Source organism: Acomys minous (genome assembly GCF_964271855.1).
Source record: "Acomys minous genome assembly, chromosome: 5".
NCBI lineage: Eukaryota > Metazoa > Chordata > Mammalia > Rodentia > Muridae > Acomys > Acomys minous.
The window spans coordinates 15,424,245-15,451,790 of record NC_140494.1 but is presented as its reverse complement, the minus strand read 5'-3'; the positions used below and the strand labels follow the sequence as shown (position 1 = coordinate 15,451,790).

Genomic DNA, 27,546 nt, shown 5'->3' with positions numbered 1-27,546 from the left:
TTAAAACAAAATGACTTGTACTATTAAAAGCAATCGCAGCCATCTTTTCTTGGTCCTCCCCATAAGCACAGATTCAGCAGGAAGACTGAGAAGGGCCCAGAGCTACTTTGATTAACTTTCATTTGACACATGAGGAAACTGTGATTCCTAGAGATAAGGCAGCTTGCCAAAGGGCTTCCCGGGGTCACAGCCCAGGCTCTGGCCTGTATATTTTGATAACCATATTGGTATGTTTTCCACGGACTTCTTGAGCTCATGGTGCCAGCCTGGCTGCTGGTTCCTGCCAAACACACCTCTGCTTCTAGCTGGCTTAGTGATGGAAGGGGGCTCTGTCACCATTTTGCATTAAAAGCCTACCCTTCTTCTCCTGAGCACCAACACCACATCTCCCAAGTTCTTTCCACAACTCTGCTTGCTACCTTTTAAGGAACCATGTCAACAGCAGGCTATCTTCTAGTATTTGGCTTCTGCCATCCATTCTTCAGCAGCAGATACCGCCACCATTACCAGAGCCACAGGTACGTTTACACACACACACACACACACACACACACACACACACACACACACACCATGAATTCCATCCAGCCATCTTGACCACCTAGTAACTCCAGGTTCCAATATCTCTACCCCCATCTGCCTCCTTTTTTATTTCTCCAATTTCTTGATCAATTTGCTCTGGCTAACAAACCCATCATAATAATCATGCAAATATCAAAATCTCATTTGAATTCAAAGGATGGGTCTCTGGAAATACAGGGCAGGCAAGATAGTTTGAAGCTTTCACATTGGAAACACTAGATTAACTATGAAGTCACCTTTCCAATGAATAAAGTCATTTTAAAAATCAAGTTACTGTGCTTGCTTCGGCAGCACATATACTAAAATTGGAACGATACAGAGAAGATTAGCATGGTCCCTGTGCAAGGATGACAAGCAAATTTGTGAAGCATTCGTTTTCACTCACATGTGGAAACTAAACAACTTTCTACTTAATGACACATGGGTCATGGAAGAAATAAAGGAAGAAATGAAAGACTTCCTGAAATTCAATGAAAATGATGGAACAGCATACCCAAACTTGTGGGACACATTGAAAGCAGTGCTAAGAGGAAAATTCATAGCACTAAGTGCCTTTAAAAAGAAAATAGAAACATCCCACATAAAAAAAAACTTAACAACACATCTGGAAGCCCTAGGAAAAAAAAGAAGCAGAAACACCCAAGAGGAGTAGACGTCTAGAAATAATCAAACTCAGGGCTGAAATCAATAAGTTAGAAACAAAGAGAACAATCCAAAGAATCAACAAAACCAAGAGCTGGTTCTTTGAGAAAATTAACAAGATAGACAAACCGTTAGTCAACCTAACTAAAAGACAGAGAAACACTATCCAAATAAACAAAATCAGAAATGAAAAGGGAGACATAACAACAGGCACTGAAGAAATACAAAGAATCATAAGAACCTACTTTAAAGGCATTTGTGCCACAAAATTTGAAAATCTAAGGGAAATGGACAATTTTCTCGACCGATTCCATTTGCCAAAATTGAATCAAGACCAGATAAACAAATTAAATAGCCCTATTTTGCCTATAGAAATAGAAGCAACCATTGATAGTCTCCCAACCAAAAAAAGTCCAGGGCCAGATGGCTTCAGCACAGAATTCTACCAGTCCTTCAAAGAGGAGCTAATACCGGTACTATTCAAGCTATTCCAAAACATAGAAATGGACGGAACATTACCAAATTCCTTCTATGAGACCATAGTCACATTGATACCTAAACCTCACAAAGACACAACAAAAAAAGAGAATTTCAGACCAATTTCTCTTATGAACATTGATGCAAAAATACTCAAAAAAAATACTCGCAAAAAGAATACAACAGCATATCAAAGACATCATTCACCATGACCAGGTAGACTTCATTCCAGGCATGCAGGGATAGTTTAACATATGGAAATCCATCAATGTAATCCACCATATAAACAAACTGAAAGAGAAAAAACACATGATCATCTCCTTAATGGAGAAAAAGCATTTGACAAAATCCAACACCCATTCATGTTTAAAGTTCTGGAGAGATTGGGAATACAAGGCACTTATCTAAACATAACAAAGGCTATATACAGCAAACCAATAGCCAACATTAAATTAAATGGAGAGATACACAAGGAAATTCCTCTAAAATCGGGGACCAGACAAGGTTGTCCTCTGTCCCCATATCTCTTCAATATAGTTCTTGAAGTTCTAGCCAGAGCAATTAGACATCAAAAGAAGACCAAAGGGATCCAAATGGAAAAGGAAGAAGTCAAATTATCCCTATTTCCAGATGATATGATAGTGTATATAAGTGACCCCTAAAATTCCACCAGAGAACTCCTACAGCTGATAAACACTTTCAGCAAATTGGCAGGATACAAAATTAACTCAAAAAAGTCAGTAGCTTTCCTGTATACAAATGACAAACAGGCAGAGAAAGAAATTAGGAAAACTACTCCCTTCACAATAGCTATAAGCAATATAAAATATCTAGGAGTAACTCTAACCAAACAAGTGAAGGACTTATTTGAAAATAAAACTTTAAACTTCTGAAGAAAGAGATTGAAGATGACATCAGAAGATGGAGGGATCTACCTTGTTCGTGGATCGGGAGAATTAACATAGTAAAAACAGCCATCTTACCAAAAGCAATTTACAAATTCAATGCAATCCCTATCAAAATATCTACAAAATATTTTGAAGATATTGAAAGATCAATTCTCAAATTCATATGGAGAAATAAAAAGCCCAGAATAGCAAAAACAATCCTATACAATAAAAGATCCTCTGGAGGAATCTCCATACCTGATCTCAAGCTGTACTACAGAGCAACAGTAATTAAAACAGCATGGTACTGGCACAGCAATAGGCTAGTGGATCAATGGAATCGAATTGAAGACCCAGAGATGAATCCACACACATTTGCTCACTTGATTTTTGACAAAGAAGCCAAATCTATTCAATGGAAAAATGATAGTATCTTCAACAAATGGTGCTGGTCTAACTGGATGTCTACATGTAGAAAAATGCAATTAGACCCCTATTTGTCACCATGCACAAAACTCAAGTCCAAGTGGATTTAAGACTTCAACTTAAAACAAGAGACATTAATTCAGTTAGAGGAAAAAGTGGGGAAGAGCCTGGAACACATAGGCACAGGAGACAACTTCCTGAACAGAACACCAACAGCCCAGGCCTTAACATCAACAATTAATAAATGGGACCTCATGAGGCTGAGAAGCTTCTGTAAGGCAGGAGACACTGTCAGCAGAACAAAGCAACAGCCTACAGACTGGGAAAATATCTTCACCAACCCTTCATCTGACAAATGTCTAATATCCAAAATATATAAAGAACTCAAGAAATTAAACACCACCAAACCAAACAACCCAATTGAGAAATGGGGTTCAGAACTAAACAGAGAATTCTCAACAGAGAAATATCAAATGGCAGAGAAACACTTAAAGAAATGCTCGTCCTCATTAGTCACCAGAGAAATGCAGATCAAAACGACACGGAGATTCCATCTTACACCCATCAGAATGGCTAAGATAAAAAACTCAAGTGACACTACATGTTGGTGAGGATGTGGAGAGAGAAGAACACTCCTTCATTGCTGGTGGGAATACAAACTAGTACAACCACTTTGGAAAGCTATCTGGTGCTATCTCAGAAAAATGGGAATAGGGCTTCCTCAAGACCCAGCTATTCCACTCCTTGGAATATACCCAGAAAATGCCCTACCACACAACAGGGACATATGCTTAACCATGTTCATAGCTGCTTTATTCATAATAGCCAGAACATGGAAAAAGCCTAAATGTCCCTCAGTAGAATGGATTAAGAAACTGTGGTACATTTACACTATGGAATACTACTCAGCTATTAAAAATAAGAAAATAAGGAATTCCCGGAATTTATGGACAAATGTATTGAACTAGAAATTATCATAATGAATGAGTTCACCCAGAAGCAAAAAGAGACAAACGGTATATACTCACTTATATCAAAACACTAGTCCAAGGGATACGTACCATGAAAAACGTTACTTACCAGGAAGGTGGGTCAGAGGGGAGGACATCCTATTGAGACTTTAGGTGAGAGTAGCATGGAAGAATGGGGAAATAGAAGGATCTAGATGGTCCTGGAAACCTACAAGAAGAACTTTATGACAGGTGAATCTGGGTCCTGAGGTCCTCCTCAAACTAAGGCACCAGCCAAGGAAAATATAGGCAGTAAACTTCGAACCCCTACCCAGACCTAGCCGATGAACAGGATATTCTCTTGAGTGGAGAGTGAGATCTGACTCTCACACGAACTCTGGTGCCCCTTTTCTGACCACGTCCCCTGGATGGGGAGGCCTAGTGGCACTCCAGAGGAAGGATAGCAAGTTACCAAGAAGAGACTCGACACCCTAAGAACATATATAGGTGGAGGCAGTCTCCCTCAGTCACAGATATAGGGGAGGGGAGAAGGGGGGAAGCGGGAGGGAGGGAGGAATAGGAGGATACAAGGGATGGGATAACAATTTAGATGTAATATAAATAAATTAATAAAAAATAAATAAAAATAAAAATAAATAGATAAAAATCAAGTTACAAGGCTGATGAAATGGCTGTGCAGCCAAGCCACCTGCCCCAAGCCTTAAAACCTGAGCATAATCCTAAGGACCCACATAGGAGAAGGAGAGAATTAACTTCTAAAATTTGTCCTCTGGCCTCAACATGTGTGCCCTGGCACAATGTACCCACACACACACACAAAATAAATAAGCATTTAATTAAAAAATTAATTTCATGACAACATGAATGTATAAACATAAAAAATAATGGGATGACTTATCGGAAACAGGAAACATGAGTCTTTTCCAGACGGACACTGAAACCATCTCTTATCATGGGAGACCTACTGCTCCCCAGGTTGACAGACAGAGAGAAAAGCGACAAAGCCCAGAGTGAGCATGTCAGATCGCAACCCACCCACTCCAGGCCGTGCCAGCCTGTGGCTTCATAGAAAACTCAAAGGAGAAAGACCATCTCTTACAATAAACAAGAAGCCCCTCTGTGTGTGAATTCACTCTGTTTGTGACATAGAAAACCACAAGCCAGGAATTGTACTCTCCAAAGACACTGCCTACAACAGGTACCATTCCTCTCACAGAGTCAGAACCGTCCATCCATCTCCACACCCAGAAGACCCCCAACATGAGAGGATTTCTCAACTCACCAGAACAGACTAGGGTTTCAACGGTGGCCTCAACCACGGCAGGCCACCTCAGCCACCTCAGAGAAGAGCAGCACCTGGAGGCAGCCAGACCTAGGCTGAGGTGAATTTACTCGTTAATTTTTAGACTTGGCAGGCGCGACTGTCATTTTGACAGTAGCTGTCTCTTGGTGGGAAAGCGGCCAGTACCATGTTTATTTTATGTCTACACGGATGTGTTCATACTCTGAACTTTAAAAGTGAGGTTACATCATGATTGTGGCTGTTCTGCTGTTGTTGATGGTGATGGTGGTTTGGTTTGGTGTTTGTATTTGTTTGTTTTTGTAATGAATCTCACTGTTGGCAAGGCTGGTCTCAAAGTCATGCGCTTAAATGACCCTTTACTGCAGCCTTTCTAGCAGTTAGAGGCACGTGCCACCACAGCCTGCTCTCAGTTTACAGTAGGAATGTGTCTCGTTTGGTTTGGTTGTTACTTTTTTTTTCTTTTGTGGTTCCTGGGGTGTTGGCAATTGAGATGAAAGCTTCACAAAAGCTGGGCAAGTGCTCCACAATTGAGGCACATCCCCAGCTCCATGATTGTGCCTTCCAAGTTATATACTGAGAAAGAGAGATAGACAAACAAAGAGAGACAGAGACAGACAGACGAACGGACACAGAGAGACAGAGAGACACACACAGAGAGGGACAAAAAGAATATGAATCTCTTGCTAAAAGAAAAGGATCAAAGGAAAATGATAGCTTGCTACTTTTCTATTTCACATTCTTTCCTAGAATCAGAAGTGAGAAAGAAACCATATTTTTATATGTGGTTATAATTGTATTATCTTATATGAGTACCTTTAGACTTTTCTATTTGATTACTTTTAATTTCTCTCTTGAGGAGTAGCTGTGTCATGTAGGAAGTCACATGAGCAGATATGGGACAGTGACTTAGAATTTGTCTTACCCCAGCTTCTCCAGGTAGACAAAAGTAACACATAATAATGTGTGTGTGTGTGTGTGTGTGTGAGAGAGAGAGAGAGAGAGAGAGAGAGAGAGAGAGACAGACAGACAGACAGACAGACAGACAGACAGACAGACAGACGGAACTGCCTGTCAGACAAACTGTCTAGAGACCCTGAAACACTTGGGGCATGGTTATCTCCAAGTTCCAAGGCTTGAAGAAAAGCAACTGGAAAAGCTCTCAGCTGAAGACCTACAAGCCTAAAGGGTACCCGGATAAGCCTGGCACACAAAGCTGAGCCTGGGGGAGGCTGGGCTGCAGTTCTCAGAGGGCTCACTCAAGCCACTTCTGCATTTTCTTCTTTCCACATTCATTCTGCATCATGCAACTGGATATTGTTACAGTCTGAACCTAACGTGCCCCACTCAAGCTAGGGGTGCTCTTTCAGAAGGCTACATAACCTGGAGGAAAAGGGGAGACTGATGAAATCATGTCATCTGGAGGCTATAGGTTAGCATCTGGTATTGACTTGCTTTCTGACTCCTGGTCCACCACGAGTACACAGTCTCCCCCGCTGGCTCTCACCACCATGCCTTTTCTGCTGTGATGAACTGAGCCTTGAGCCTGAATAAACCTTTCTTCTTTCTGTTTCTGTCAGACACTGTGATCACAGCGATGCAGAGGAGCCTTCCCCTGCTTAGCTACAGCTGTGATAGTCTCTTCTGGAGACTATCCATGTGGGTACTTCCTCATCCAATCAAGTCAACACACAGACTTAGCCCCTCCTAGAGTACAAAGGCGCCTGCCCTGCCAAAGGCCCTGACAGGGTTCTGCTGGCCCATGTGAGCAATGAGCAGTTGGTTACAGTCTCTTCACCAATACTAGAGGGATCTGCTTCATGAGATGGAGCAAGAGGATGAACAGGACCCAGTGTGGCTGCTGGCCCCCCAGGCATGGACCTGGATGGGAACTCCCGGGTCCCAAATGCCAACAATAACTTTGTGAACTAAATAAATATAATTCTAAATACCAAATTTTAGAAATTTAGCCACTAAATATTGTTTTTGACAATATTTTTAAAGCAACACATCACATTGTCACTGAACACACACACACACACACACACACACACACACACACACACACAAATAAAGATACATGTTGACTATAGAAAATTTAGAGGACTCAACCATCTGACCAAAGCAACCCATTTTCTTTCCCCTGGCTTCTCTGGGAGGGAGAAACAGAAGTACAGGGAAAGACATTCAGGACTTTTAAATATAAGATAATGTCATCTCCCCAATGGTTCATAAGGAAGCAGACCACGAAGGAGCCATGGACACTGTGACAGACAGTGCTAGGAGCACATCCTATCGCTGGGCATCCTGGGAATCCAGAGATGCTACACTTCGTACATTCTCAGCACTCGTTCAAAGGGAGTGTAAAAGGAAATAGCGTTTTAAAAATGGTTTCACGATGGTTCACGTCTACCATCCTAGCACTTGGAGGTGGAAACAGGAGCAGCGGGGATTCAGGAACACCCGCAGCCTCGTAGAAAGTTTGCCCACCGAGGCTCTTTGAGACACCATCTCAAACACTCAAACACAAACTGTATAAAGGGTTGTGCGTGGCGCTCAGTGGCACAGCACCTGCCCAACACCCACAAGGCTCTGAGGTTAGGCTCTGAACACTAGAAAACTAAAGTTAAAATATATTTGTTTAATCATTTCATCTTGACCCAACAATTCCAGGAACTCTCTCTGGCAAAATAAGTAGTTAAGCTCTGTATGGTTTTTTCCCCCCAAACTTGTTTGCAAAAGAAAAAGGCACTATTTAGATATTATATTAAACAAATGATAGCCCTATAATGTGGAATACTATGAAGGCATTCGGGTAACACTGGAAGTCTGTTGCTTCCTTGATATGTAAGGATATGCATAACTTGACAAGAGGATTTGAGGCTTTGAAGCAACCTTGTACACCACCTCATTTCTGGTTGTTCATCATCACACAAAAATCAAGCAGGTTTCAAGGTGTTCCTCACAGAGGTGGAAACTATAGCAGACCCCCAGCAAAATGAAGGACGAATGGGTGGGATTGGCGGGGGATATTATGGTACCCCTACTCACGAGGGCCAGGCAAGCCTGAAAGTAGCACTGCAGTTTATCTCTGGTGCACAGTAAGCTAAGCTACACTCTTAAGTAGAAAAAATAGTTAAAGTATGATTTCTACCCTTTGAAAAATCCATAGAGAATGTGCCCTCTCCACAAATGGTCTTGGGTTCTCTTCAGGCCTTGAGATGATTGGAGGAGACACGCTAACGCCATGGAGGACAGTCTATGCCACTCAAAGTCTACCGATGTAAACGCTAACCCAAAACACACTCCTCACAGACACACCCCCAATACTGCGGCCCAGCCAATCAGATGCATGCAGTTAATCACCACAGTATGTAAGGACATGAAGAGAAGAAGAACATACAAGGGAAAAGCAAGGTCCACAATGCTGAATGCACAATGGCGGTCATTTGAGGTGAGGGGGCAGGAAGGCAGTTTAGGAAGGGCACAGCGGTCTGATTCCTAGCTCGCATTTCCGACAGTGTGTTTGTTCCTTATCTAAAAACAATTAGATGTGCATTAACCCCACAGCAGCTGGACCAATGGTAAGTGTGCCTGTAAGGACTGACTGTGTGCACATGAGGCCTCAGACTACTCCCTTCTGTCTTTATGCTTTACCTTTCAACATCTTTTATGTCGCCATGACAAAACTGTGTACATCTTCTGTAATCGGTGCATAATGTTGCCTTGGAAATGCTCTGGTGGTATATGGGAATGCTGATCAGCCAAACATGAAAACTTGGTATTTGAACCTGGAGTCTGTGTACACACCATGTCAGAGTGGCTTCTGTTTTTATTTCATTGGGGAAACATTCAGCCATGAATTCCTCACTTTGATTTTACTTATTGATTTGAATGTATAGCAAGCCTCAAACTTGTTTGAGAATTCTCATTTCTGCTTTTATTTTCATTATTTTATGTTTAATTTCATTCCTATACATGAAGGCAGCTGCTTAATGATGCCTATTTTTCAGCCATTAAAAAAAGGCCACACGTCCTTCCTCCTCAATGGCCTCTGCCCTTCTCAGACTTTCACCCACTAACTTACATCTTCCTGTATTTCCAGAAGAGCAATAAATAAATGTTCCATGAGTCACAATGGTGAGATTTCATCTTTGTCCTCTTTCCCTTCAGACTTTTCAGCTCCTTCTTTTTTTATAATTTCCTGCCTTTCAGCTCTCAGGACCTTAGACCTGTGCTTACTTTAGGGACTGATTTCATCGCTATAGGAGAGAGGTTTTGTTTACCCCACACTCTCCCTTGGCTCAGTGACTTTAGCATTAACCAACTGGGCGTGACAAGCTCTATGGAGTTCATTCCTCATGAGCTGGGCCCCAAAGCCCCTTGTGAGGGTGTGCGCACGCACACTGGTTCCTCAACCAGACAGCTTCTTCCTTCCTTCACAGGAACAGATGGTGTGCTCAGTGGGGGAGTCTTCCAGCAGATGTGAGCGGCTATGTTCAGGTTGTGGAAGGGAGAGGCAAAGCCTTATTTATGCTCCCGAGAAACATCAGATGGCCTGTTCCTACTCCCCAGCACTTAGCAGAGGCCAGGCTTGCTCTGCCTACAGCTGCATTCCATGTTAACACAACGTGTGTGCTTCTGCAGCTTGTATAAAAGACGGTGCATTGCCAACTTGCTCCACACCTCATACCAGCTTTTTGAGGTGCTGTTTCTGAGAGAAGGACATTGGATCTTTGCAAAACCAATGTTAACAGTTTGAATTTAAAATGGTGCCCCGCGGACTCCGGTTTCAAGTGTTGCTGTTTTAGGGGTGGTGGAGCCTATATTGAGGGAAATGGGGCCTGATTAGGAGAAGTAGCTCACTAGGGCTGGAACTTTGAAGGTTATACCCCCTTCTGGTCCTGATTTGCTCTGTTACTTAGTCTGTCTGTCTGTCTGTCTGTCTGTCTCTGTCTCTGTCTCTGTCTCTGTCTCTGTCTCTGTCTCTGTCTCTGTCTCTCTCTCTCTCTCTCTCTCTCTCTCTCTCTCTCTCTCTCTCTCTCTCGTGTGTGTGTGTGTGTGTGTGTGTGTGTGTGTGTGTCTGTGTGTCTGTGTGTCTGTGTGTCTGTGTCTCTTTGTCTCTGTCTCTCTCTGTCTCTCTGTTTTCTCTTTCTCTCTCTCTCTCTCTCTCTCTCTCTCTCTCTCTCTCTCTGTGTGTGTGTGTGTGTGTGTGTGTGTGTGTGTGTCTTTGTCTCTGTCTCTCTGTCTCTCTTTTTTCTCTGTCTGTCTGTGTGTGTGTGTGTGTGTGTGTGTGTGTGTGTGTGTCTGTGTCTCTTTGTCTCTGTCTCTCTCTGTCTCTCTGTTTTTCTCTATCTGTCTGTCTGTCTGTCTGTCTCTCTCTCTCTCTCTCTGTGTCTGTGTCTCTTTGTCTCTGTCTCTCTCCGTCTCTCTGTTTTTCTCTGTCTGTCTGTCTCTCTCTCTCTCTCTGTGTGTCTGTGTCTCTTTGTCTCTGTCTCTCTGCTTTTCTCTATCTGTCTGTCTGTCTGTCTGTCTGTCTGTCTCTGTGTGTGTGTGTGTGTGTGTCTTTGTTTCTGTCTCTGTCTCTCTGTTTTTCTCTGTCTGTCTGTCTGTCTGTCTGTCTGTCTCTCTCTCTCTCTCTCTCTCTCTCTCTCTCTCTCTCTCTCTGTGTGTGTGTGTGTGTGTGTGTGTCTGTGTGTGTGTGTGTGTCTGTGTGTGTGTGTGTGTTGTCCTGGGTGCATGTGTGGAGTCCACAGGTTGACACTGGTAGTCCGCCCCCCCCCCACCGTCACTCTCATCTCATCTTGTGAGACAGTTCTCTCACTGAACCTGGACTTTGCCATCTCCACTGCATCAGCTCCCCAGTGAGTTCCAGGCTCTGTCTGTCTCCACTCTTCAGCAGCAGGAGTCCACACAAGCATGCAGCATTATGCCTGGCATCTGACATGGGATCCTATTACAGCAGGCACCTTCCCCGCTAAAACACCTCCCCAGACCCTGGAAAATATTAGTTCATGAGTCATCTTAACTCTCTATCCTGTCATCTTAGGAAGAGTACTCTTTTTAATCCTTTATCCATGTTCTCCTTCTCCGTTCCTGTCCAACTTCTCCATATAAGCTGTGTTCCTGTACTGGGTTCAGTCTTCAGATTTTGCAATGCATTATTTGGTCCCAAAGGCTACAATGGGAAAATCTTCTGACAAAAGCCAGCATAATGTTGCGATAGATGATCTGCACCAAGGCCGTCCTATTTTTCTTGTCCTTCACTGGAGGTGTGATCTGGAACTCTTACAGAGGATGAAAACCGTGGCTTTACTTCTCTGTCTGCCCAACACTTAAGCCTTGCAATCAAGCCTCCTATTCTTACGTTTCTGATTCTTTGTTGATCGGCCCTTCCTTCCTCTGTAACAGAAGCTTTGGAGACAGGAAAAAAATCACAGCTTCCTGCTTTGCCTGTTTATTATGCTTAATTAACTTCTCTATGGTGAGTTCTATATTTAGTGGCCAGTATGATATCCATCTTTGAAAACATAGTGTCCAACTGTGCTTGGTTCTAAAACATTTGTTGTAATAGATCTAGTTTCTGTGATCTCTCTATCTGTATATGTATATCGCAAACACACACACACACACACACACACACACACACACACACACACACACTTCCTGTATTTTACCCAGAGGCAACTCACCAAGTAGGGGTGGGTTGTGAATCTTTTCACACAAAAACAAGTGTGTGGACAAACCAAAAGACAACACTATGGTTGCTGGGTTAGATTTTAACCCATAATAAAAATGTCGACCCTAATACACCAAGAACTGTCATAATTTTAGGGGCTTGGGTTTGGTGTGAAATGGGTAATTGGCCAGAGATATCACAGATGCCAGGATGCTGATGTTTGTGGTGGGGAGGGATGTGGATGATGGATGAACTCATCCCTGAAGGTCCATGTGAAGGCCAGAGGTGGACATCAGAGGTTTTCTTCAATCATTTCTGTACCCTGTTTTTTTAAAGACAAGGTTCCCCCACTGAACCTCACACCATTTCAGCTAGCCTGACCAGCCAGTAGGCCTGCAAGACCTGCCTGTGTCCACTCCTCAGAGCTGGTGTACAGAAGCAACATGACAACCTCAGCTTCTTAAAATCATGCACGTCGGAGATCAACATTCACATCCACATGTTTGTATGGCGGGCGATTTGATCAATGGGCTCCCTCCACAGTCCCAAGACGCTAGCTTCATTGCTTTGTGTCTTGCCTTACAGGAGTATGGTCTTTTGGGACTTGGCTTTCATCTTGAAAGCAATCCTATCCAGGGACTTGGGGAACTAACTTAATGTCACCCCATCCAGCAAGCAACATCCTGAACCATCAAACTATGCCCACCCGCTATCTCTGATCTCTATATTGGCTGGACTCTTTTGACTTTAAGTATAGAATATCTAATTCAAAATTAGAAAAGGAAATTATTAGAGTAACTTGTGGAGAAATGCAAAAAAAAGGGAAGCTTCACAAACTGGCTGGATCCAAGGGCAGGCCTCCCATTTTGTATTTCTTACTTCTGCTTTCTTCTCTTTGGAGTCCGGGCTTAAGGTCTTACCTCACAGAAGCAGGACGGCTGCCAAGAGCTGCTGCCTTTATCCTCGCTCTCATCAGTTAATTAGTTCATTAATTAATTCCACTTGGAAAAGCTTACCACTCTCAAAAGTGTTTGTTTTGTTTTTTAAGGTTTGGAATTAAATCCCCCTATATGAATAGATCGTACTCTGGCCCTCAGAGACAGTTGTAGATGTGTCTCGGGTACAGCACACTGTGACATTCGCCAGTGCAGCCACCGTCCTCTTCCATTTGAAAATAGAAAAGACATCTCCTTAAAGAGTGTACTCTAATGTACTCTTTCTCCCCTTAGCTTAGGTGACTTAGGGTTGGTCCACAGGTGAAAATTAGCATGTCCATCTCCACTCCTAGTTGCAGTTCAGAACTAGTTGTCACATTTAGCCTAACTGAGGAGACATCTCTGAAGAGTAGTAATGATTAGGTATTTGCTGGTCTTAAAGAGGATCTGAGTGTGTATGTGCCCACATGCACACACACACACACACACACACACACACACACACACACACACACACACAAACACACACACACAAACACACACATACACGAGCTCTTGGAGCTGGAGCGATGGCTCAGTAGTTAAGAGCACTTCCAGAAGACACAAGTTGGTTTCTCAGTATACAACTGCCTAGAACTTCGAGTCTCATGTGTCTAACACTCTTCTCTAGCCTCCACAGGCAGTCATATGACCAACACACACACACACACACACACACACTGCGAAAAAATAAATCTTCAGAAGAAAAAAAAACAATAGCAGTGACATGGAAGTTCAAGAAGGCAGAATGAGCTCAAAATAGGCAAGCAGTCTTGATTTTTCCTACCTCAACTTCGGGTTCATGGTCAGAGCTCCATCCATAAACACATACCAGTTTATTGATTCATTCAGGATAGTATAAAGATAGTATATTTAGAATAATAAGGAAGAAATGCTTTATTCACTGTAAGCTGGAGGTTTGTTTTCCACTTCAGCAAGAGTCTTCTTCTGAGTTATTTTATCACAGTCCTGGAGATTGAACCTAGGTCCTTGGCACTCTAGCCAAGTGCTCCTCCACCTGAGAGCAACAGTTACCAACAATCTCCTTTGTGTCAAGCTTTTTTTTGTGTGTGTGGTACTAAAAGGATGGCAGTGAACTGTACACAATCCCTTCTCTCAGGGAGTTGATATTTTAATGAAGGTAATGACAGCAGACAACAAGAAATCGGATAAATAAGCACTTGGGAGAGGACTGCAAGCATGAAGACTTCCATTCAGACCCCAGGCATCCATGTAAGAGCCAGGTGCAGCGGCTTTAACCCTGGCACTGGGGTACAAAAACAGGAAGATCTCCGGATCTCATTGGCCAATCAGCCAGTCAAGCTGAATCGAAAGAAAGAAAGAAAGAAAGAAAGAGGAGTTATTGATAATGATACCTAACATAACTTCTGACTTTCACACAATGCATTTGCATGAACACATGCATACACCCATACAAACATGCCTACTATTAATAATAATTATTATTATATAAGATATCTATTATTAGTATTATTAGTATTATTAGTATTATTAGTATTATCACTTAGATCAACTCCAAGCAACAGATAGAAGATGGCAACCAAAACAAAGCAATTGCAAGGATCCTAAAGAAATTGATATGCACTCATGTGTGTGCAGGTACCAGTGCAGGTATGTGCACACATACCTCAGGCACTGTCCACTTTGTTTTTTAAGACAGGGTGTCCCATTGGCCTGGAACTCACCAAATAGGGCTGATTTCTGCCCAGCAAGCTCCATGGATTCCCCTGTCTCCACATGCACCTCACTCAGCTTTTTATGTGCGTTCCAGGAATTGACTCAGGCTCCACCGCTTGTATAGAAGCGCTTTAATGACAGAACTATCTCTCTGCTCTCTTTAAGGTGACGTGTGTGTGTGTGTGTGCGTGTGCATGTAAGCACACGCGTGTGCGCATGTAAGCGCACGCTTGAATATATATTCAACAAAGTCCTAGTTCCCTGCTTGTTTGACTCCCCTGCTGACTCCAGACACAGATCCAGGGTGACAGACAACACCCCACACCCTTTTCCCTTGAGCTCACTTTGTTGGAGACAGCAAGTCAGAGAGCCAGAGAAAAGCAAAACTCAGAGCCTCTTCTTGCCTTTCAAAAGCCAGCACTGACCTAAAAAGAACTGCTGAGCAAATTGGTTCCCCACTGGCACTAGCCCAGAACACTCCTCCCAATGGTAAAATGTATTGATTAAGGACCGGGGGAAGTATTCCCAGACTCCTGCAGGAGGGAGAACAGTGTAGGAGACCTACAGGCACAGGAGCAGACAAGCACATGGAAAGGCCCAGCTATAGTCACAGCTTCTCCGACAAAGCTGCCACCATGCGCTCTTTCACAGAACCTTCCACTGGATAAAATGCCTTTCCTGGCCATGAAGAAAAGGAGGCTGTAGCTTAGCTTGTTTAGAAAAGAAAGACTTGAAAAACCATGGTGTTTACACAGAGATGCCCTGCCCCACATAAAAGAGCAAAGTAAGGGTTCGCCTAAATATAGAATACCCTAACAGTGATACCTTACTTTTCATTTATTTATTTACTTTGAGACAGGTTCTCATGTAGCCCAGACTGACCTCATATTCTCCATGTAGCCAAGAATGACCTTAAATTCTTTATCCTCCAGAGTCTACCTCTTAAGTGCTGGCATTAAAAGCATACACCACCACATCTAGTTTCATGCAATGGTGGGGATAAACCCTAGGGCTTCCTACATAGACAAGCATTCTATCAACAACTGCGTCCACAGCCTTCCCCACACCTCTTTTTTTTTTTTAATTGTTGGCAAAGGAGTTTGGCCTAAAATGCTAAGCCCTTACAATTCCTATATTTGGGGATATACAAAACTATATTTAATCTAAACTGTAATAAAAAATGCCTGCGAACAGTACTTACCCATGCCATACTTTCTGACCTGCACAATGCTCAAAATAAGTTAGCTGTTTGCCAGCAGCTTCTGAATCGGGGCTCTGGGATCTGAGGCAGGGACTAGGAGAGGAAGTGGGGAAAAACCTAACACAGGCTCAGACAATTAAAATCGCACCGCGGGGGCACCCACACCAGGAAAAAGTTGGGCAGAACAAATAATCTTAGCCTGAGAAACCTTGATGCACAGTTGGAAAGTCAAGGTCTCGGGAAAACTCGGACAGGAAAAAGTTCTGCGTGTTAGCTTGCTTTCTTTTGGCACCAGTCTCAAAAGCTGAAATAAAATACTGCACACTCAAGCGACTTCAAGTAAGTGCAGTCATAAGTCATTTCTACTCAAACAATGAGCGATTTTAATAAAGGAACAGGAAAAGTTCTAGAAGGAAAGAACACTCCGGCTTTCATTGTTCAGCAAACACGCCCTCTTGAGTACTTCGCCCCCCCCCTCCACCCCCGCAGTTGCCGCTGAGTGGGTGTCTGCCGACGGCAACATGAGAAAAAGGTAAAACCAGCTTCTTTTATTCCAGTAAAGGAGAAATGTGATTGTTTTACTCTTACATAATGCTGAATGTATGATTCGCAAATGTATTTGCCTGTGCAATGGTGCAGAATTTGTGTTGTTTTAGCCTCCCACCCAAGTAACTGGAAAATATCCACGCGATGAGAGAATGCGTCTGAGGGCTGGCTTTCTTTTTGGCTTGGGGACCGGCTTACAGCATGCAGTCGGCTACTCATTTAACCTTTCTGCTTGGGTGGGGGGGAGCATTTGCACAGTAGGATGGGGTGGTGGTCTCAAAACTGGGTTTCTAGGATTAGAAACTATGTAAATGTCAGTGCTGCGATGAAGGTACATAGACTTTAAAGGCCAGACTCTGCCTGACAGCTTTATTACACACAGCAATAGTAACAGTAATAATCACATCTACGCTTCTGAGTTTAGGGTGGTAGTCTTTGTTAAGACCTCTTGTTCCTTTAAATGTTCTAGAACTATGCAGCATCTCTCTCTCTCTCTCTCTCTCTCTCTCTCTCTCTCTCTCTCTCTCTCTCTCTCTCTCTCACACACACACACACACACACACACACACACACACACACACTCACACACACACACACACACACTGGTCTGAATGAACAATGAGACTTAGAAAAATGATGCAGGACCAACGTGTTTGCTCTTGGAAACATTGTTTGAAATCACGATAAACTCCTAAGGTATTTACCGAAGAACTTGTACACTCCTTCCAGTTTCCCAGACCGTGGCACTTCATACACGAATGGTGCACCATCAATCCTGCAGGCCCTTTACCTGCTGAGCTGTCTCTCTATCTCCCTACAGTTTTTTCCTTTATTTCTTTCTTAATGGCTACGTTGCAGCTCTGGAGAGTTTTCATTTAGTCACTCCTGTTGGCAGGAGCCATCCTCCACCCAGCCATCCAGCTGCTCTGTCCTCTGTGTCCCTGTAAGCTGGCACCCAAGCAGGAGTTGAGGGCTGGCTGAGCATTCCCTTCTCCTAGCTAGGAGTCGGACATGAAATGACAGCAAGGTGGCTGTAATGCTGTAATAAAAAGGAGACAGTGAGGCTGTCCCTAATAACTGAGTTTCTTTGTGTCTTCCTGAGTACCTGTGCAGGTGTACAATAGCTACAGATTGTAGCATGGCCCTAAAAGCAACCATACAATCACATGGGCCCTGCCATTCCCCTGGTTTTTTATTGTGTATCACACGGATTCATTTATGGAAAGTCAGCGGAGCCAGCACCGTGCTTTATCCCCCTTCCAGGGCAGCGCCTACGGTGCTCAGTTAATACAGACCTGGACTCATGTTCTGGAAGCAGCTATCTCCAGGTGATCAGGAATTCTGGAGTAATTTCCTCAGAGCTGAGGTCCCCAGCAAGGGGACCGTGAAGGTCACCGCAGTTCTGGTTGAGGATACATTAGAGGGTTTTATGGGGAAATGTACAGGCAAGACTCGATTGATAGAAAGGGAAGTTGTACCAATAGGGATGTTCTCTGACTAAGGAAAGACTGGGAATTTGGGTAAACTGTTTTCTTTTTCTTTCTTTCTTTCTTTCTTCTTCTTCTTCTTCTTCTTCTTCTTCTTCTTCTTCTTCTGCTTCTTCTTCTTCTTCTTTTTAGTTTTTCAAGACAGAGTTTCACTGTGTAGCCTTGGCTGTCCTAGACTTGCTTTGTAGACCAGGCTGGCCTCAAACTCACAGCGATCCACCTGGCTCTGCCTCCCGAGTGCTGGGATTAAAGGCTTTAACTTTGGAACAGAACTGATTTTTATTAGAATGCCCTGTTTGTTTTGTTTTATTTTTCTAGCTGCTGTGATTAAAAAAAAAAAGTGGCAAAGGTAACTGACGGAGAAGGGGTCTGTTTTTAAATGGCCACATTCTCCGTTATAGCTCATCAGAGCAGGGACACCACAGTGGCAGGAAACTGAAGGGGTTCATCATATCACACCCATCGTCGGGAACAGAGAGCAATGAATGCGTGCACACTAGTGCTCAGCTTGCTCTCACTGCCCTTTCACGTTTCAGAATGCTCCTGCCTAGGGAATGGACCCATTCACAGTGGGCAGGTCTTCCAAACTCCGTTAACACACTAGAGGTCGTCTCCCACAGACACGCTCATAGGTAGGGGAGTCTCAGCCGTCCTAATGCTGAGACTCTTCAATACAGTTTCTCGTGCTGTGGTGACCCGCAACCATAAAATCGTTTTCATCGCTACTTCATAACTGCAATTTTGCTACTGTTAAGAACCGTAATGTAAATATTGGTGATTTCCGATCGTCTTAGGGGTCTCCTGTGAAAGGGTCATTAGACCCCCCAAAGAGGTCGTGACTCACAAGTTGAGAACGTCTGTCATAGGCCAACCTAGACTCCTCTCCTCCCGCCCTACCCCGCCCCCACCCTTGGGCCTTCCTTCCCAGGTGATCTTAGATTGTCAAGTTGGCCAGCACTGCCTTCGTTAGCTTCCATTTTCTCATCTGTAAACGATCTCTACCTTTGTTGTTCTGAGAGAAGAGCTCCCCGTGTAAAAAATCAGCCTTTGACCGTGAGAGCCTCCTGAGTGCTGGGATCACAAGCACTCCAAATCAATTGTAGGTTGTGACAAAGATTCTCTTAGGTATTAGGTGGCTGCTCACCTGGGTCCACCGGTTCCCTTCTCGTAAAATGTAGTACTAACGAGCCTGTTCTCCCATCCTAGACATCCGAACACTCCAGATATCTATCTGCCCAGTGTGGTCATGCTTAACTGTCCCGCAAGTGGTGCTTTCAGTAAGAATCCTCCTGGGTGACTTTATCCCTATGCCGAATGCTTCGTCTTGGTAATTTTCGGCCCAGGACACACAGACAGACAGACAGACAGACAGACAGACAGACAGACACACGCACGCACATACCCCTTCTTGTTTATAAACAGTTGTCCCTGCTGAGTCCCAAATTGAATACAGTGTATCTCCCCTACTGCAAAATCCCATTGTTAACAGCCCCTAATTGCAATGCTTCTGAATAGTCTTTTCTGATGTGTTTTTGATTTGTGTTTGTTTGTTTGTTTTGTTTTTCTTTAATAATCAAAGGTGGGGAGGGGGAGAAATCACCCAGGGCCTCTATCAGTGAAAACCTGCGTACTGATCCCTTCTAATGCTATAGAAGCAGGATTGAACCAGTGGCTCCTGGCCTTGTGCAGTGGGGTTAAAAGTATTGTGAACCTTCACCTCTAAGACTGGCTTTCGCATCTACCCTGGGGGAAGTCAGAGGATGGATAGTGGTTTGGACAGCTGCAGGATGAGAAGTCACACCCTAGACTCAAATGCCGCAGGTAACCGAGCGAAGGTAACCATCGAAGGCCTCGGGGCTTCTAGAACAGCTGCAAGGAACAGGAGCCAAGGGGCCTGAGGAGCTGGGGTCCCAGGGCCGCTGGGGACTCCCGCAGCGCAGCTGCCACCAGGTGGCACCACGGTCACGGAGCCCGTGAGCTCCCGCAGGCGCGGGGCGGGGCAGGAAGGGGTTAAAGCGCTGGCAGAGCGGCCGCGGCGGTCGGGGGAAACCCGGCGCGGGGCGAGGAGGAGGGAGCGGCCGGCTGCGGGGCCCCGGCCAATCGGGCGGCTGGCCCGGCGCGCGGAGCCACAGCGCCATGGAGGGAGGCGCGGCGCCCGGCCGCCCGTGACCGAGCGTGGCGAGCCCGAGCGGCCCGCGGCGCCCGCGGCGCGGAGATGAGCAGGTCCGCCGCGCTGCTGCTCTGCCTGCTCGGCTGCCACGTTTGGAAGGCGGTCACCAAGACGCTGCGGGAGCCCGGCGCGGGAGCCCAAGGTCGGTGGGCGGTGGCGGAGCCGGGAGGGAGCTTTTGTGTCGTGCCCGGGCCTGGCGCGGCAGGCAGTGGCGGCGGCCGGACCCCGGCCACATTGTGGTTGAGGCCCAAGCAGCTCGACCTGCACCCGCGGTCCTGCAGCCTCCACGTCGCGATACCCGGGGGGCGGCGCCGCCCCGGGAACACGCTGGGCCCGCGGCGCAGATGCTCCCCTGGGGATCTGGGTGGCACCAGCTGCTCTGGCTGCCGCCTGGGTGGCAGCCGCTGGCGACTCTTCTGCTTACATTCGAGGTGCTTTCCTTTATGCATGACTCTGGCACGCGGCTCCATCGCCGCCCCCCCCCGCCCCCCCGCCGCCGCCGCCACGGGAGAGAGCGACCTAGAGCTCGCTGTCCCCCCTTCTGGGGTCCCCGGAGCTCCGGTCCCGGAGTCCCAAGGCGAAGGCTGCACCCGGCCCTTTTGTTGTGGAGGGGAGGGGGGCGGCCGCCGCCCCGGTGTGCCCCCTATGCCCCTGCGACCCGAGGTCTGCTGCCGCAGTTTAGGAAAGTTTCGGGGTCTTCTTGCCCCAACCTCCTTTATCCTACGTGATTTCCAGACCTTTAAGGATTTGTTGGGCAGTCACAGGAATCATCGTGAGCCGAGAAAGAACTGGAACTGGAAAGCAGTTATCACTTAAAACCATTTCCATGTCTGTCTGTCGCCAGCTCCTGCCTTTTGTCTAATCTTTGGCCTCTTGCAAATCTGCTTTCCAGCCTTACAAGTAAGGTGGTCGCCACCAAGAATGGCCACATGCCTTTTTTTTTTTTAAATCAGAATTTATTTGAGGACAACCCTGGAGCTTCTTTGACATGATTTTGTGGGGACAACGTCTAGTGTTTCTCTCTTGTTGGCCTTTTTCTGAGGAGCAACTAAAGCTGACAGATGAGCATCTGTGAATTCATCCAGGGCACTTCTTGCCCAGGGTTAATTTAGTTAGGGAGGGGCCTCCGTTGGGCTTCTGTGAGCTCCTGCAGGCACTCAGACCCCTTGCCATGATTCCTGGCAGAAAGGTGTGTGCCTTGCTAAGTAAGCTCTACAGAATGAAGGAAGGAGCATCTCATCCCATCCCAGTGTCCTGTTAGAGGCCCTTGCTGAGACCAGGGAGCCTTGACCTCCACCCCAGACCCTGTTGGTTTGTGTTGACAATCTGAGTTTAGATTCTGAAGGCTTTCATATGCAGTGCTTGCTGAGTTGCTGGTTGGCATCTTTGAAATGCATTGCTGCACCCATAGCTGACAGTAAAATATGACCACTGGGAATTGGATGTGACTTCAGTAATGTATGTTAAGGAAGGAAGGCATTGACAAGGTATACCAAAAGACCCGTAGGTCTCAGTAGGAGGGCAATACTTAGGACATTAGGTCATCAGGATTGAATGATAGCCTCTTTCATTTATACCCACTGCTTTTCGAATCAGCTTTTTAAATGAATGTTATTTGTGCCTCAATGAGGCCATTATTTTCAAAGGGCAGGTTGGGTTTTTTTGTTTTGTACTTGAAATAGATAAACATGGAAATAATGTCTCCAGCACTTATAAAATAGGAAAAGGCATGGCTTCAATTGAAACAATAATCACGGAAGGGAAAAAAATTCTTACTGGCATCAGGTCTAAGACCATATTTTATTAAGGTCTTACTGCTAAACCCCCTGGATGTGGAATTTTCCGTGAAGGAAGAAAGAAATGACCAACCCATGAGACTCTGTCTTGGATAGGTGTATCCTGGGGTTCCAGTGGGAGATGGACTGTCTTGGGATAGTGTTCCTCTTGGATTTCTTTCTTGATTTGCTGTTTCCAGTAAAGGTGGCTTTTTAAGGTACCAATCTCAATATGTATATCAGAAGTCTCTGGAACACCACCTGGCACCTGGACTTTGAGCTAGTGGATCGTTAAGCAAATGGACACTTTCTTCTGTCATTTGAAAGCACTTTTAACTAGCTGCGTTCTTCAGAGCATTTTGATGCCTAGCATTCTTCTAGCGTGGCTTATCGATTCATGTTGTCTCTGCTCTCCTAGATCTGCATTTAATGAAGATGCGTGCTAATATCTGATTTCACTGTTAGCCAGTGGTGGGCTTGTTTGGCACATATAGTCAGTGTTGGATTGGGGAAAGATACTAAAGCACAGACCATAACGTAGCCCCAGGTCCTCTTCTCTTCATGAATTTCAGGAAGTTTGTATACTTCCTCTGAAAATCTAATTTGTAAGAGCTTTGCTCATCTTACAGAAATGAGCTTGAACTATAGTTGGAACAAACATTGTATAGAAACAGGGCTTGACTACTACTCCAGAAAAGCTACTGAAACTTCAGACAGACAGACACGTCCACTCTAGGATCACAGCTTGTTCCCAGGTGCACTGGTACCTCCTTCAGTAAGAGATGCTTTGTTGTGACATCTGGGGAAACTAGCATCCTCAGTTTCCTGCCATTACTCCACTCTTCAAATATTCATGATAAAATTTAAGGATTGGCTTCTCTCGCCGTAGCTCCTTTGAGTCTGCAAAGTGACTTAACGCAACAGTTAGCGGCCATGTGACTATCTGTGAGTGTAAACTCTCTCTACAATATGACTGGGTGTTTTTGTTTGCTTGTTTTTTGTTTGTTTGTTTGTTTGTTTGTTTTTTGAAGTTTCACATGCATTGTACCACAGTTTATAGTATTATTTTGTGGAATTTTTACAGACAGCATTATTTAAGTGTTAACTAATGGACTTTCTGTGCCTCTTACAAAAAACCACACTGAGGGAATCGATAGAAGATTTGTCCCCAAGGATGAGCCAGGTAGATGTCCTGTTTAAGCCCCATACTATGTGCCAGAAGAAGGGTCAACATTAGGTGAAGGACTTGGTGCTGAGACTCCTGACATGGAATCTTTATTTTGTTATTATCTGACAGAAAGGTATTTTATATCGATATATTAACTTTTCCGTCGTCTCAGAAAAATCTACCATCTGCTGGAACATTTGAGTGAATGTTTTAATACTAAACTTGAACTTCAATTATCAGGATAGTGTGTTCACTCAGAAGGCAGAGAAGCAATGGATGGGGGCTATCAGGAAGATCAACCAACAAGCTACACCCCTTCCTTAGCCGGGGACCCTACAACTCATGGGCTCGCACCCAGGACTGTGGATGAGTTGGACTTACCAAGGCCACTGGGCTTCACAAGGAGTGTGTGTGTGTGTGTGTGTGTGTGTGTGTGTTCTCCTCACCCTTCTACATCTTATAATCTAGTTGGAAAATAAATGAACTAAAAGATACCACAAGCATCTTTGAAGCAAGGCTAGTTACCAGTAATCTTCCATGTTTACTTGTAGGCATTTCAGAGGCTACCCATGGTGTGCATAGAAGAAGGACTTTTGGACACAGAGTAGGCAAAGTTCTGCTGTAGTTATTTCCAGTCTCGGTGTGATGCCATAGATAACGACTCAAGCCAGTTGGGGAAAGGTATCTCATATCCGGGAGGATAAGATTGCCAAATATAAGTTATATCACCATCAACTATTTTTAAACCCCTTACTTTTCATAGATTATAAAAGGAGTGCAGGTGGTTTGGAATTGTGGGAAGTAGCAACTAGAGTAGGAAAAGAGGGTCTGGGGTACAGATGCTTTGCAAGCGAGTCTGTTAAAGCTGGTGTCACTGTACCACCATCTTGGCTGTCCTGCTTTCAGCTCTTTCCCACAGGAGAGGGAAGTCAGAGTTCAAGGACGAAGGGCACACCTATTTTCAAATCAAATGAGTACCTTCATTTGCTTACACTTATTTTCTTGAGCTTAGGATTTGAATAGGAAAAAAAATACTAAATTTGTAATGGGAGAGATATTTTTTTTTAATGTCATCCTGGTAGAACTGATGGAAAGACACTGAACTCTTTGATCAAAGCTGTCCTGCATCTCACAGGTGACTCTCATTAATAAGGCTTCAGATTTCAAAATCAGGATGATTTGCCCAGTCTCAATAGACAGGGGCTGTGGTTGTGTGCAGTAGCATCGTGCCCTGGCCATTCATTTGAGCCACTACCCTGTCAACGATAAAGATTGAGAAGAGTTTTTTTTTCCTAATGGAAATTTATCTCACAGAAGAAACTAAACCTTGTGTGCATTGTGTCCTAATATTTTCTTACTAGTAACGTTTGCTATTTGATTAATTATGTATTGATCATTATGATCATTTTATTGGGAATTTTCTGGATCATGATTATACTGTCTTATCAATAAAGTTTCAGAAGGAGGGCTTATAAATTTTATAAAATTTAGATTCAGAGAGGGCCTCCAAGGGCTCATGTGATTAGGTTGGACCCACAAGCTAGTCTGTGATCTCTGTCCTGTTACCTCTGTCACTTACTTTATTACTCCTGCTGTCTGTTTTCCACTACAAAAATGTGTATGTATATATAGTGTATGTATGTATTTGCGTGTGCGCACACATGTGTGCATATGTGTGGAGGCCAGAGGCCAACATCAATTGTCTCCTTCAATGGCTTGCAACCTTATTTATTCATTTGTTTGTTTATTTACTTACTTATTTTTGAGGCAGGGTCTCTCTGAACCCGGAGCTCACTGTTTCAGCTAGACTGGCCGACCCCGTGCCCCTACTAAACCACCTCCTTAGCTTGCCATGACTTATTTGTAGAGTCCAGAAATAAAGGCTTGGGCGTAGTGTGGCGGTCTTACAGCACAGGTTGGATCATGCCTGCTGAGTGAACAGAGAAGCTGACTTCCTTGCTTCTAGGGCGTCCAAAGAAGGAGAGAACTGCCATGCTACTTACTTATTGTACCACATGACCAAACTAGCTGTCAGAATCAACTTAAATAAAGAGAGGTTTATGTTGCCTCGGGATTTCTGAGACAATACAATCGTTATGTTGGGGTAGGTATGCCAGAGCCACTTGGTCTGTGGCAGTGTCGTGTGTGACATGCCGTTCACATCAGGTGGTCAACCAGGGAAAAGCAACCTTAGAATGGAAGCAAAGGCTGACCCCTTGGGGCCTACTTCTGTGAAGTTAGGACATACCCCTTAAAGGGTCCACAGCCTGTCAGATCAGCATGGCCAACTAAGAAGCAAGCATTCAAAACAGGAGCCCGGGGGGATCACTTCAGGCTCAGACCATCAACCCTCAGCACGTATGTTCTCTGCCTTTCTCAGGAAGGGCTCGAGGCAGGCAACTTTCGTACCTAGCATGGGTGCATACAAGAAAAACATAAGGCGGCTTCCGTAACACCAAAAGCTGTGTGTAGGAGTGCTACAGGTAAAGTTGAATTTTTAATTTTTGGCCTGAGAACTTAGGAGGTGAGGGGGAAAAAAACCAACAGCCACGATTCATTAAATTCTTCCATTGTAAATACTTATGGCATCTCTATCACACTTAGTATTTTACCAGTGTATTGGAAACAGGTGCTCTCACAGGGAAATAAAACAACAGCGGTTGGCTGACACGGTTCGGGTGCTTGCTGTCATGTGAAGTACCTTCATGGGTTATCATATGTGGCTCCAGGAATTCACTTGTTTCTCCCTTCCCAATCTGGGGTTTCAAGTGGAAACCAGTACACCCAGGCTTGTTTTTTTATGAGTTCTGGGGGTTGAACTCAGGGCATCATGGCTATATAGAAAGAACCCTGGCCCCTCAACACATCATTTTCTTTAAGGAATAACGTATAACATTCTCATTTTATAGAAAGAAAATGTGGGACACATCGGCAGCAAACCGCTTTCCCCAAATCACACAGTAATGAGTGGTGTCAGCCGTGCCCCAGGAAGCCCCACCCTTCAGATCCAGACTATGTTGCTTTGTGACTGGGAGGACTGTATTTAATTCTGTGCAATCTCCATCAGATCATCGTAGTGTTTTTGCCAGTGTAAATAAGAGTCTGTTAATGGTACTGATGTTTTATGAAGACAGACAACAGTGTCATCGCCTGTGCAGCCCCTCTCTGACCCACCGAGAAAGTGACCTTCAACGGACATTTGCTGAGCAGCTCCCGGGAGCAAAGCTTGAATCCACAGTTGGAGAAGAGATAAAAAACTCATATAAATAACGCTCAGGGGCTTTTGAGAGAGGTCTGTAGAGCAGGGTGGGATCGTGGCTTGGGAGACTCTTCTGGCCCGTTACTTTCAAAGCCCATTAGTGTTTGGCAAACTGTTTTCATAATAAGAGAAACGTGTTTGAGCCCAACTGTTGGGCGGTGGGGGAGGTGGATAATGGCAAGGATGTGGTCCTATGTAAAACGGTCAGGTGTGGTTGGGTCTTTACAGCTTAACAAGGTGCCTTCTCTGCAGCATAAGGAGAAAACTTTATTTTTCTGTCATGTGTGAAATACCACTTTTATCAGGGTTTTGGTATACTTGCAAAAAACCTGATCTTTTTCTTTGTAAAACAATCTGTTTTTCCCTCTTGCTTGTACAATGATCAAAAAATTAATTTTTATAAAAGTGATGGGTTTATTACAACTGAAAAAAGTTTTTTTCTGAACTGTTTCATGAAAAGCCTTTACAAAAAAAGGTGGGAAGAACTTTGCAGTGAGTACTGAAACACAGCTAGATTCTACAGTCAGTACCTCACTGAATTTGCTTTATTATTTATTTATTGACATGTTTTGTTCGCCATCTACGAATCACGATTTGTTTAATGAATTTTAAACACGTTTGATATCTGTAGTCTTCCTCCAAGTACTTGAGCATGAATATCATTAGTGTTTGGTATTTATTCATTTCTCTCTTAGGAAGATTTACATATGGGGAAATATATGATTTGTGCTAACATTTGCAAACACCTGTGTACCTCAAGTCCTTTTCAAGGTATAAAATATTACCGTCACTCTAGAAAGTCCCTCATTCCTTGTCCCCAAATAGCCCCTGTCCCGGTCACTCAAGAGCAACCATAGTTCGAATATTTTCCTGCCACAGATTATTTTTTGCTGCTGTTGTTTTCCTAGAACTTAATTAATGAAACTGGCGAGGACGCATCCCAGTGCCTGCTATTCATTAGAACAGTTTTGGGGTCTGCCCATGTTACAGATGATAGCAACATAGCCATGTCTTTCTTTATTGCCGGTTTCCTATTCTGTAGCTACTGTAGATTGTCTGTCCACTCTTCCACCAATGAGCACTTGGTCTGGCGAGTCTTATCCCAACCTGACACAAGCTAGAGTCCTCTGAAAGGAGGGAACCTCAGTTGGGAAAATGCCCCCCATAAGATCCAGCTGTGAAGCATTTTCTTAATTACTGATTGACGGAGGGCAGGGCCCAGCCCATGGTAGATGGTGCTATCCGTGGACTGGCAGTCCCGGGTTCTATAAGAAAGCAGGCTGAGCAAGCCAGTAAGCAGCACC

General features: G+C 44.4%; 1 protein-coding gene across 4 annotated transcripts in view; it reads left to right on the top strand.

Annotated features, from left to right (window-relative positions):
• Positions 1-16,288: 16,288 nt before the first annotated feature.
• The window catches only part of FAM171A1 (family with sequence similarity 171 member A1), a 120,345-nt gene continuing 109,087 nt past the window's right edge, over positions 16,289-27,546 (top strand). Inside the window, exon 1 of one of the 4 annotated variants that reach the window (XM_084782992.1) lies at positions 16,289-16,369. Coding sequence is in view for 3 of the 4 variants with exons in the window: in XM_084782993.1 (XP_084639119.1) it covers positions 20,086-20,182 (97 nt within the window). In the remaining variant the exon portion in view is untranslated. Of the gene's footprint in view, positions 16,370-19,899; positions 20,183-27,546 lie in introns of those variants that run through there. The other 3 variants (XM_084782993.1, XM_084782989.1, XM_084782991.1) reach the window with 3 other exon arrangements.